General features: G+C 38.4%; 1 protein-coding gene across 2 annotated transcripts in view; it reads right to left on the bottom strand.

The window, feature by feature from the left end:
- The window catches only part of pde4a (phosphodiesterase 4A, cAMP-specific), a 64,401-nt gene extending 58,068 nt beyond the window's left edge, over positions 1 to 6,333 (bottom strand). The window contains exon 1 of one of the 2 annotated variants that reach the window (XM_038287988.1): positions 5,119 to 6,333. In XM_038287988.1, coding sequence (XP_038143916.1) covers positions 5,119 to 5,414 — 296 coding nt within the window. In that variant the 5' untranslated portion in view covers positions 5,415 to 6,333. The remainder of the gene's footprint in view (positions 1 to 5,118) is intronic. The other variant, XM_038287987.1, reaches the window with a different exon arrangement.
- Between the last annotated feature and the right edge of the window lie 6,763 nt (positions 6,334 to 13,096).

Below are 13,096 nucleotides of genomic sequence, written 5' to 3'. Positions count from 1 at the left end.
AAAAAACAGCTGCAGAAAGTGATTCTTCAAAGGATTACGCAGAACAGTACCCAGATTCTCTCATTCCCAGACTCAAGAGTGATAGGAACAGTTTGTATCTAGGGTTTCTGTCGCAGCTACACATCTCAATCTTTTTCTCTCTGAACCTTGAGTGAGGCTACCCCTCCAGCGGCTATCGGAATTAATGATCTGTGGAGCTGCAAGATGAGGTCTTGACCGACCCCTCTTTGATTGAACTGCCTGCTCTTTTGAGGCACTAAGGTCAAGCTCTGGGTCAGCCAGTTTTCGAGAGAACCAAGGACTGATTATGGCCCCCATTCTCTGCTGTATGAGGACACTCAGTCTTTCTCCTGTGATAAGATTGTATGCTAAAAATAAAAACATGTTTTGGTCCGGAAATTTACCTATGCATTGTCAGTGTTAATATAGTAATATCAATACAAATTTTAGCTATTTTTTACATTTTACGTTCCATTTTGGCCGTTTTTCCCAGTGCGGGATGACTGTTACTGATTTGCTTAAACTAAGACTTGGGCAAACAAATGTAAATTGTTTATCTCCTTTCATATACTCAATAAAATAAAGTAATAGATGCATACTAAAAATATAAATGTACCTTTTACTGATGTTTGGCAAAATGGCCTTTCATATCCCCAAACACAGGGGCAGGTCTAGGGGGGGATTTGTTCTTCCCATTTGGATGTTTAGGGTTTAGTGGTGATTCCATGATGGGGAAAAACCCAACTTAAATATTTTAAGATCTGGTTGACATGATATTGTCATTTTCTAGAAATTTTTTGACTAAAATGGTAGTATAATCAATAAATCAATGAGATCAACAATCTCTGCCATTCAGATGAGTCTAGCACTACTTAGTGACTGAGGGAGCAAACAGGAGTGCATGTATGCAGGAAAACAGCTAGGAGTTGGAACAGTGGTTTTATTATGGACAGCTGCTAAAATTTTCATGAATTAAGATACAGCTATGCCATCGCATTGTGTTGCAGCTTTTTTCTCCAACCCGCATAAGGATGGCATCGGCCTGTTAAGTTTCATAAGGGTGCTGAGCTGCTTTCAAAATTGGGTGAAGCATATCAGATGAGATTGGAAGAAGTTGGAGCTGTCCGTGGTATCTCTTTTGAGGAAAATTGTGAGAAGGGAAAGTGAGCAGCTGTCAACAACCGTACATAGGGTGCCCAATCCAACATTAGCTGGAGTTTAAGCCACACACTAACCAGTTGTTATTAACAAACTATTAATGTTACTCTCAGCTCTTCCACTTCCAGCTGAGTTGCTAAGGTAAAACCACACAGTAATGGGTTTTTACTAGCTATTTATCAGAGTGCTACTAAATATACCATATTTGTGTTAAAAATAAGTCTATTTCATTTGTAACAACCCACTTTAAAGTTTTTATATTAAAGAAAAAATGACAACAAAAGTATAGCAAAAACATTGCTAACAACAAGATACTAAAAAAAAGATTGATATAAATTGTTGCTACTTTATGAATTTGTTTTTAGGTTTTATAGGGGAGAGTTTGTCTCTGCAGCTATCTACTTTTCAACCTGTTTAATTGTATATGATGTAGAACTATAAATTATTTTAAACAGCACCAGTGTATAAATATGTTTGTAGCTTTATTAGCAAAGGCCTTGTAAAAATTTGATTTGTCTTCAGGGATTTATTTAGAAAATATCGATGTGTGCATTCATTTTCCTGTATGATTAAGTTTGAACAGTGGAATACACTTTACCAAAAACGAGGTACACCAGGGTACTGCACAACACAAACAAAATAATGAAAAAACTTCCTTTAAAATGTTAAACAGACACAAGTAGAAAATAATGCATTAGTCTGAACAAAATCATGTAATACAAAATAATGGAAATAGTGAAAATTAAAAAGCCCTATTTATTCTAAAACCAAGAATATAGATGAGTATTTAAAATCAAATAAAAAGTTTGAAGATTATGAGTTGAATATCTTAAATCAGATTATGTAACTTTGAGTAACTGCAGATATTTATGGCGTCAATTTGCCCTTTCTTTACAATCTTTTATGCTTACTTACATTTTTACCTTTGCAGAAAATATTCTTTGACTTGTCACTTTCCTTCTATTACCCCTGAATTTCTCTATTGAGGGAAAATAAAGGGTATTTCTATTCTATTATTTACACTTTAATGTATTCTTAGATTATTCCAAAGTTTGGGCATGGAGAGAGAGCAGGAAATATCACCTTTCTTAAAGCCTTATTTACACTGAAAATACCAGGTTATGGTGTGTTTTTCAAAGATGGGTCGGCTCGCTATCAATCGGCATTTTGCAAAAAAAGCTGGGTCTAACCCCTAGATTGCAACTCTCTGTCCCCCCACGTCTGGTGACATCATCCAGCTGGGTTAACTTTGATACTGTCACCAGTGTGACAGAAATCAGGAAAGTAAACAATGGAGGGCAACATGTAAGGAAGCCAGGGCGTAATAAGTGTGCTTTATTATTTCGCTCTATTATCTGTCCGAATCCCTCTCATAAGTGCTGCGCCATGTTTATCGAATGTAAATAATGTTGTTTCGGCTTGTTAGATCAGACGTTACTGACGGGGTGTGGCAACGTCCATATGTTGCGTTCAATAATATCATGTAAATACAGGTGTCAAACTGTTGTTCCCAATGTATACCGATCAAAGTTGAGGTGATTTTAACGCGGGTCACTTGCCAAGTCGTTTGACCTGTAAAGAGACGTGACAGTGAGATGCTTGCAATGCTGCTTAAAGCTGATTGTTTCTAGTTTTTTTTGGCCAGTGGGAAAAGGGAAAAGTGTTTGTCTGACTCTGATCTTAGTCTTCTTGTTGTAAAAACGTAAAAATGAACCCTGTAACTAACGGGGTCATCAAAGCACAGGTAGAATTGGAGTTATTAAGTATATTAACATATTGAGTATGTTAACATATAATTTGGAAGTTTGTTTTAAGACCCATCCCAAAGATTTGTTGAGGTTTGCTAATATAAAAATTCAAATGCACCCAACGTGATGAATTCCTACAAACCTATAAATATTCAGTTGAATCTTCAGAAGCTGAATTTAAGATTTCACACCTGGTCCTTGTCGTTCATCCGCCAAGCTATAGGGTCCTCATTTTTTTGCATCCTACTCATGTAAATAAGAGTGTTCAGAGGTTTTTCTATATATGCTGTCTGAGCTGTTTTCTATAGGCCGGATTTAACCTAACATAGCCATGGGCTACAGTCACAGAGATGCTGCATCAACATGGATTTTCATGAAAGCTAATAAAAACAAAGCCAGGATGAGGCATCTCCTCAAAGCATTTTCCATCCGATCATAATAACAGAGAAAGAATTAATTTTCCTTCTAATACTGGAGAAGGGCTGTAAGAACACAACAGAAGTCCCTCTGTTCTCCCACTGATGTGAGAAGAGATAAAGTCAGGTTTAATAGCAACCATATGGAGTACAGGTCATGCACCAACCTGTGCACAACCCACACATGGAGGACTCCATACACACATATGCACACACCCAGCAGACTGTATTTCAACCTTACTCTGGACACGCAACATTTATCTGGCAACCGTGGCCGCTCCATGCATTCCTGACCTGTGGGTATCACAAAAAACACACCATAAATCGCACACTACTCCTCATGCGCTACGATCCACTGACATGAACATGCACAGTTTGGTGTTGCACAGAAAGCTGTACTGGTTAGAATCAAATTATTTCCGTCTCTCTCTTTCTCTCTGACCGCCCACATAGAGAGGAGGGCAGGCTGAGTAAGTCCCAATGCACTAAAGATTGGACTGCCTTAGCGCGTGTCCTGGGGTCTCAAATACATATCCGGCTATCCTCTAGTCAGCTGGACATGTTTTCTATACTTCCAGGGGCCTGCTGGGATGACCGTCTGTGTCATTAAATAAATGACAGGGGCAAACGGAAAAAAAAGCCATGAATGCCTTCTCTAACTCTCTTTTATCATTAGTGTAAACTTCTAATCATATTCACAAAAAACACTAGAAATCCGACTTAAAACTGAAAAATCAGCATAGGCCTTGGTTATTCTCACACAAAAAATGAGTCACTTAACTGCAAACCTACCACATATTGAGCAGACTGTGCATACTGCACTGAAAAGAAGCAACTAAGAAAAGGAAAAGAACTGCTTCATTCCTGTTAAAAGGTGAATAGACCAAATGTTTGAAGACAAAGTGGTTGAATCAAACTCAAACTGCTTCACGATTCACTTAATGAAAAGACTTCAGTCTAATTTTATTGGTTAACAAGATACATTAAGGCTTATTTGTTTTTCAAAAAAGCAGCTTTGCAGGGATTTATGCTTCCTGCAGTTAGGCGTAGTGAGATTCTTGTTTTTTTAGCTTTTTCTTCAGTCCGCAGTGCCAGTCAAAGTCCTCTGCTTGATGCAATAAATATATCTCTGTCATATCTGATCAGAGAGAAGCCATGTGGGCCAGATTAGATGTTGTCTGAAACCATCTGTGTTGACAGTGTGGTGACACATGTTCAGGTAGCACTGCATAATTTCCCTCTCATCCTATTACATGTATTTCTTTTTATATATATATTTTATTTATTTCAACCCCCTCAGAGGGGTCAGAGGTCAGGGTAGTTTCATATTTGGGTACTGCCATGCGCTGCCTTACTTTTGCTCCACCGCCCACTCATAAGGCCCGGCGCGCGCTCTGGGGCACTGTCGCTGAATTAGGTGCGTATCGTGTTACCTATCTGCAGTTACATGTAACATGTGGATGCTCTGTAAAGCTGGTTCTGGGATTTACAGATGCTGATTCCGCCTAACGAGTGGGTGGAATGTTTTTTTTTCTGTTTTATTTATTTATTTATTTTTTTGCATTTTACTACACATCTGTCTGCCCAAGGACTCATAACGCACCCAAGCCTCCGGGTAGAAACCCCCGCATATGGGTTAACCCTTCAGATGCACTGCGTTATTACGCACTCATTAAAATGTCCCACTCTCCACCCCACCACTACCCCTCCTTCCCCGTTTACGCATATGCCTTGTGGGCTGCCATGGTCTATTATTGGGATGGTTGGGATGCGCACTGCTCCCCTCTTTCGCCTACCGTTTGTTCCCGATACAATTTCCGATGGATGTGTTTGTGGTTCCGTGGAAGGAGGATGGCCAGGACATCCGAGACTTCTTCAGTCCCGGTCGGTCACTCGTATCCACCGCATCTGAGCGCTCCATGTGCCGGTGGTGGTGCCGGTCGGTGTCGGAGTATCCCCGGTGTTTGATTTTAATCGGGGTCCGGGGCTGTCTCCAAAGATGCTGGGGAGGTTTTAGAGTCGCCTGTCCCTCCCGAGGAACCGGGAGAGACAGGGAAAGGCTCTTCTTTGAACATGGTGGTGGTTCCATCATTGTGCAAAAAATCAAATATAATGGAACTAATATCCCCCTGTGTGCTTATCGATTAAATGATATGGCTGTAATCGTGTTTTTCAAGCAAAAAGCGAATGGTTTCATGTCCCTCGCTGCCACTTGATTGAACAAATCAAAGTGACCAAGTCCAGCACAGCCCAGGTCTGAACCTGGTTTTCTGAATAACATCAAAAACTGTCACAGTGATAACCTGTCAAGCCATCCAGAAAGCCATTAATCTCATTGTTTTCGGTGGTGATCAATTTCGGTTTATCCCAGGTTCTCCTTTTGCCTGTGATCCTCAGTAGTATGGGCTTTTGGTGATGAGACACCGGTCCTGCTGCGTCTCCTGAAGTTTGACGCCTCATCGCCCATGGCGCACAGCCGGATGACAGTGTTTATTTTGGAGAATTTATTGCTTTTTATCAGCCTCTTATTGCAAAGACACGCTGGCGCTGGCTCCTCTCCCTGTGTGTTGCGCTGTTATTGCTGTGCGTGTCTTTCCGTGGAGCTAAAATCTTCAAGCCAATTTCAAAAAGTACTTCATCTATCACGATTCATGTGGAGCTACGGCATCCTTGTGCGCAAACTCCGCTCTGAGGTCTCCAGTATTCCCTCCAAAAAGATGACCATTTGTATGTAAGATTTAAAAGTGGACTCTGTTAACCACTCTGAAATAAATAAATCAGAATAGTGCAGAGATTTGTCCAAAACCCAGAAGCAATCCTTTGTTCTCAGTGGTCCAGTTTCCTCCAGATTCATGTGTTTAGTCCAACAGTATCATAAAAAGCACAAACTGATAGTTGCTGAGCTTCAGTCATCATTCTCTATATGGACCATTATCTCTCCATCTTCATATTTGCTTGGAGTTCGACGACAAACATTGGCTTCATCACAGCGCGCCCTTCCCCTCTCTATCTCTCATTTTCTCTCTCTTTCTTACTCTCTCTCTCTCTCCCTGTGGTTCGTGTTGCTTTTTGCGCGCATCCGTTATGTTGTGCCCCATGCCCGTGCACTGCGCATTTTCCTATCAGAAAACAAACCCTATTGTCTTAATGATATCCAGTTTTGTCATAGAGGGTAAATTTGAAAGCATTAATCTATTAGCATGAGCTTATCAATACTTTAACATGGTTTTGTATTTAAGGAGGATATAACCACAAATGGAAAGGTGCTTTATATTAACGCCCCATCACAGTGCAATTATATTTTAGGATGGAAAGCACGTTTTTTTTTTTTTGTATTTCTTTCTCTTTTTGTAGTAAAAAAAAAGGTTCCCATGTATTTGTTTTAATGCATTGATTGACTGAGACAGACATGATCATGATAATCAAACCCATACACTCATTCTGAATGTTCAGGATGGTTTCCTGCAGACAAACCTTATTCTCCAGTCTAAAATATTTGGCAGCCTCTGACATATTTTCTGCATTCCCATAGCATGATGCTGCCATCACCTTGATTTACTGTTTGAATCTTGTGTTCGGTATGATGCAAAGTGTTGGTTTGCTACTTAGGGATTAATATTTTGTTTATATAAAGAGCAAACATGCCTCCTTCTTGTGACCTTCACAAAGGACACGTTTCTGCAGTGCACAACTTATAAATGTCTCATCAGCAGATTCCCCTTACTGACCTGTATGTGTGTTTTCCCCTAGATACCTTGGATGTTGTGGCTTCTTTTGTGAATGATGCCTTCTATTAATTTCTTGATAGTTTAGGTGGATGGCCATGTTTCGGTAGGTTTGAGGTTGTGCTCTTTTAATTTTCAGACTTAAACCTTCACAGAAGGTTCACCTTCACAGATCCACCGACAAAACATTTCACCCAACTGCACTCTGTTTACTAATTATTTATTTATGTGTATCATAGAAAATGGTGAGTAACTACAAGTGGATCTCACACTTTAAAGCTTTTTCCATGGTAAAAAATGTTAAAATCAGTGTTTACCTTAAAGTCCAACTCAGTTTGTTAGATTCTCTCCTCGAGGAAAAAAAAAAAAACTGTGATTTCTATTAGGCAAAATTGACTCTAAAACTTATATTAGTAACGCAGTATAATTTCTCATCATTGTGCACATGCTGTGCAATTCAAATTATGCAAATTCAAAACTCTCTTCTGATAAGTTGCAGTTTCTCTGCCACTCTTGCGATTAATATTATTATTTGCCAAAGCCGGATTACACGGTTTATCCTTTTTCCTGCTTTAGCACATTCAATGCAGTGGAATAACTGACCCTATGGAGCTGTCTTGTAACTTTTAGGTCAGCTATACAGTTTTGAGACTTATGCTAATGAGAATACAAATTGATTGTACCTGCACAGGCCTAATGTCAGCTTAACTGAAATGACAAAATGTAAAACTTTTTTTATATATGAGGTTTATTTCTTTATAATTACTGAAATATTTTGAGATTTACTTATGACAGGAACTCTGTATCTTTTGAGGTACTGCCACATAGCCAAAATCTGCAAACTCATTTAGTTAAATAAACAATAATTCATTAAGTAACAACTAAAGAAGCAAAGCATTTAATAAAAACAGAGGACACGAAAATGAAGACACACCTTTATATACTGTATATTCTTTTGGTGATATAATTCTTTGGATTTGTTTCATGGCTTTGTACTTGGCCTAAAATAGATTTCTAAATCAAATAGAGGCTTGAAAGCACCATTTTAAAAGCTCTATTGATTGATATTGCTGACCCTAAATATATAGGGTATAAATACATAAATTTTTATGCACTCAGACTAAAAAACAGAATCTTTCTGCCCCTCGTTCTAAACTGCCAATACTGATTACTAACAGCTCAAAGGGAGGATATGGCAGCTAAATAAGCTCTAATGCTTGAAAATAAAATGTCCACATATTCAATCAAGAAGCTGATTTCCAATAATGGATATGCATCCGGCAGCACAGCTTATAGGTTGCCAAATGGAGAGGTGTGTTTTGCTCACAGCCTTGGCACTCAGTGTGTGTCGATCTGTACTGTGACTAGAAAAATACTACTCTTGGGAAACTGTGGCAGTAAGAATTACCCACAAGTCCCCCTTTTCCTCAGGGTTGGAATAAAACTAGTCTCTCGTTGCTACCAAAAGGTTCTGCCTAAAGCATTAAAGATCTGTATTACCCATAAATGTTTAAAGAACACATGTTTTAATGCCTTGTCCTTGAAGTCAGAATATTTCATAGATCCTAACAAGGAATGTGTGTTTGCATGTAAAATACTCTAAAATATTCTAAACTTCCAGTTTCTATTAGAGAGGGAAAACACTGATTGCATTCAACCTTTTAGGCCTCAAAACTTTCTTTATCAGTTTTCTTTCTTAAAGGCTTGCTTGTGTTAAAGTATCTGCCCCTTTAATAATGCTGGCAAATGTCCCTGACCATATTTATCTCTGCCTCCTGGTGACAGCTCTATCTTGCAAAGGTGCCCCAAATCCCAATGACCCTACAGACTTCTTGTCAGATTTACTTCTGCTGAGATTATCTCGTATCTTGAATTTTCTGGTGCAGCAATTAGTATGTTTGGACTCCCTCACACTAATGCCAGAGAATATGCTCTTAACCAGAGATTTCAAAGACAAAACCTCTTTGTGATTTTTAACCGTTTGTGATTTCATCCATGTTAACTAAAAGTCCAGGTCCATACAAAGACATTTTATTTAAAAGCATGTGGTTGCTATCACCATGTTGGTCTTTGTGGTGTGTCCTTTTGATGAGTGCCTTCTGTTCCCATTTGGTTTCACCTGACTAGAGGATGTTCTCCCAAGAGGTTTTGGATGTTTTATTAATGATTTATTTGGAGGGAAAACAAATTTCTTCAACTCTACTTCTAAGCCCGTGAAGGCTCTGGCAAATGGACCCAGAATTCAGGCAGACAGAACAGGTTTGTTCTAAGATAAAAATTTTATTGAAAGCTCACGATTGTCAGCTTGCTGGATTCTCTGTAGATACAGACAGTCAGGTTAATGATCACCAGGCACAGATGGGAAACAACAAGCATGTGAATCACTAACCTGGTTCTCAGTTCAGTCTGTGTCCAGAGGAAGGAGTGGAAACCAGTTGGAGAACTTCTCCATAGAGAAGAGAGAGTTACAGGGGTTGGAGCAGAGCAGCTTGTAGAATGGAAGCCAGCAGATGCAGGAGAGCAGAGGAGTCTAGAGTTTGAATCCAGAGCAGGCGATGAAGCAGGGGTCCAAACCAGAAGATTATAAAATTACAGAGATACCAATAGGATAATCCAAGCCAGGGTCAAGGGACAGATCCAAGGTCGCTAACAGACTGAGTTCGAACAGCAGTCAGAACACAGGAAACAGATTGGAACAGGGGCAGGCCAAAACTCAGGAATCCAAAGGCAGAAACAGGTCAGGAGCAGGCAGTCAAAAAGACAATGGTGTACGCTAGATACTTCTTACACTAGGCTTGAATAATCTGGCACTGATGGCTGGAAAACAGGCAGCATAAATAGGAGCAGGAACAGGTGGATTAGATGAGAGGTAATGAGCAACTGGGCAGATTTAGACAGGTGAATGGAATGAGAAATTAAGCCAGTCATCAGCACCAGCCATCAGCACCAAGATCACAACAAAGTCCAGACATATAGTAAATGCAGTAGACAGTTAAAACAATGCCAATATTGACCAGTAGCTCCATTACTGTTGCTGTCATATTCTTACCAGCCTAACCAGTTTCTGTCTTTATGTGTTTTTATTAAATATATAGACCTATTCAATTTACCCCCAAAACTGTTTTCTCAGCAAAATAATACCAGATATTTAATGTGTTGCAATACAATTTATATAAAAGTTCTGGAATGATCAACCTTGGCCTCGGTTTTAAATTACAGAAACTTTTGATCTTTAAAGGTGTTTGTTGAGTTTTATTATCTGCCATATTTATAGAAAGCCTGCTGTGCCATCACCTATTTTTTATTCCTTTTCCACCCAAATATGCAGCTATTGAACAAATGCTCTTCTATTATGTACTTTTTCATTTTTCCAAACAAAACAGCCTTCTCATCCTCTCCCAAGAGTTCAGAATGAGAAATACTTGAAACAATAAAAGTACGAACTCAAATGAGTTCTGTTTTAGTTCATTCTTATTTGCCAGGGGTGAATTTAAGGATATTTTTGTTGTTTATTTTAAGAGTTTTGTTAAGGTAGGATAATTGGTTAGGCATTTATTTAAAAAAAAAAACTATTTGAGCACCCTTGTTATTTTGTGCATAAATGTATTCAAATCCATTGTGTTTTACATACTTGTTTGTATTTTTTTATTTGCTTCATGTTCATATCATAACCTGCTATTCTGTTTATATCTCCTACTTCCCCTGTTTCTCCAAAGTCAGTGAAGGCGGGTTGCCCCCTACACGAACTGCAGGTTGCTTTTTGGTAAAAAAAAAAAAAAAGAAGAAAAAAGGAGTGTTTCCTCCCTGCTGTTTCCTAACATGCAGGTTGGAGGAATTCAATCAAAGTAAACTCTGTATGCGCTCTACTGAATTCCTCAACTGCAAAATTCATAAACTGGCATTTCAAAATTACTGATTTACTCAATCTGACTGGATTGAGTTGGCTCATAATTGGATTGATTTGCACTATATTTTGAATACAGTTTTGCTGAACATGTCCAATCACAACCTCAGATGACTAATGGTTGTAAATTGCATTGAATATAAAACAAATCTGAATCAAACTTGTATGTTATGTGTGAGAAAAGCAAAGGTTACCATAGGATATGCTGCGTCTATGTGTTATGGACTTGTAGCCTGGATCCTGACTATACTGTAACCACTAAATTTGAAAGAAGGCTGATGCTGTAAGGAACTGTTTCTCTCTTGCTCCCGTGTCTTCTGGCTCTTCACCTGTCTGGCTTGGCTCAAATGGCTCAAATGACGTTATTCCTCTTACTTTTCACTTGGATTTAAGTGGGGGAAAAACACCCCATGAAAGGGAATATAGCTTCAAGCTAAAGCATTAAACCAACATAGTACAACTTAATATCAATGACCTTGTTTGAACAATAAAAAATAAACAAGACAGAAATCAAACTGATCGTTCTGCAGGTGTTAAAATTCAGTTCACATTGACTCAAATGTTAGATTTAATTCTTCTTGGATATTTTTTTCATTTATCACAAATAAAAATCCACAAAGCTAATGTCGCTTTAACGTTTTTGCACACATACACTTAGCATCTGAATCAAAAAATGTTTGCTGAAAAAAGTGAAGGTTTAAAGTACTTTGGGAAATTGTGGTTGCAGTACTGTTGCTGGCGCTGAGCTTCGGAAGCTTGCAGGAGGAACACAGTAGAGCAGAAGAGCATTAATCATTTTGTCAGTGTCTTTAAATGGCCAGAAGAGACCTAATATTAGACATTTATCTTGGCTGAATAGACTGCTAGCTTTCTTGTTGCATTTTATTAAAATAGGCTAAACGTGTCAAATTGCTAAGAGAACACAGCAAATGATGCTAATATATTTCAACACTCAGGCAGTCTTGATATTTATGTATTTGTGTTTGTACAATGTACAGGTCAAATATGCTCAGCCTTGCTCTAAATGTATTGCTTTGAGGGGAATGTGCATATATAATACCACCAGGAACTGATACCACAGGATGGTTCACAATAGGGATGTAAAGCCCAGAGAATCTCAATTAGAAAATCTCTCCTCGGGCTTCATGTCATCCATCAAATTTCCACATGATTTAAAACCCTCTGAGCTAAATATTAACTTTAAAAGTCCCCAGATTTCAAGTCTAGCATGTCTAATGTCTTTAGTGTGATCCATACTTGTTATGCTTTCTTCACTTAAGACTTAATGCCCTTTCTTAGTCAGTGAATAAATCTGCAAATGAATGTCTGTTTAAATTGGGGTCAGTTTGACAAACACAATGGGACATTTACTTGACAAAAGATTGAGAGTTGAAGTGCATGAAATAGAATAAGAAAAAAATTTTTTTTTTTTTTTAATATTTTTTTCTCTCTGTTCGAGGAAGCTATCGAAATAGATTAAATTGTCCTTTTTTTAGGTCAATTACAAGGTCTAATGTTACTGTGGTATTTGCCTACTGCCTGGAAATTACTTGAATCAAAATGATAAATAAATATCTTTCAGCAAGCTCCTAGTAAGTGTTTGTCATTCTGTTGGCCCTTTCTACTTGCAGAACTGGTGTAGCTAAGCCGTGTTTTTGCACCACATTGCTTGCGCACACCTTTTTAATTCTACCTACATAAAGGCTTTGACGTTCCACAGTCATTTGTTAAGCAATTTAGCAGTGTGCTTTGGGACATTGTCCATTTAGAAGGCCTATTTTTTACCTACATGTTTTAGCTTCCTCACTAATGTCTTAAAAAAAACAGCTTCCATATTTGCAAATAATGTTGTTTTCTCATCATGCCATCCTTCCAATACAGTGCAAAACTTGGCTAAGCAGCAAAACACTTCAACAGCATTAAGCTGCCAACCCCAAACTTTACATTTGGAATTATGTCCTCAGGCCTGCCAGTTTCCCTTACTTTTCCTACAAAAAAAGAAAAAGTTGGAAACATTTGATTTAAAGGTATAGAGTACGATCTTTTATTTTAAGTGTGGATCATCTAAATAAGTGGTCCTCCTAATTGTCAATCCTTCTGGTGATATGTTTACATAAGGCTGTCCTATGTCTCATGCTGGTAGCT

Source organism: Cyprinodon tularosa, unplaced genomic scaffold (genome assembly GCF_016077235.1).
Source record: "Cyprinodon tularosa strain WSP-4 unplaced genomic scaffold, ASM1607723v1 ctg246, whole genome shotgun sequence".
In the NCBI taxonomy this organism is placed as follows: Eukaryota; Metazoa; Chordata; class Actinopteri; order Cyprinodontiformes; family Cyprinodontidae; genus Cyprinodon; species Cyprinodon tularosa.
This window is presented reverse-complemented; position numbering and strand designations above follow the sequence as displayed.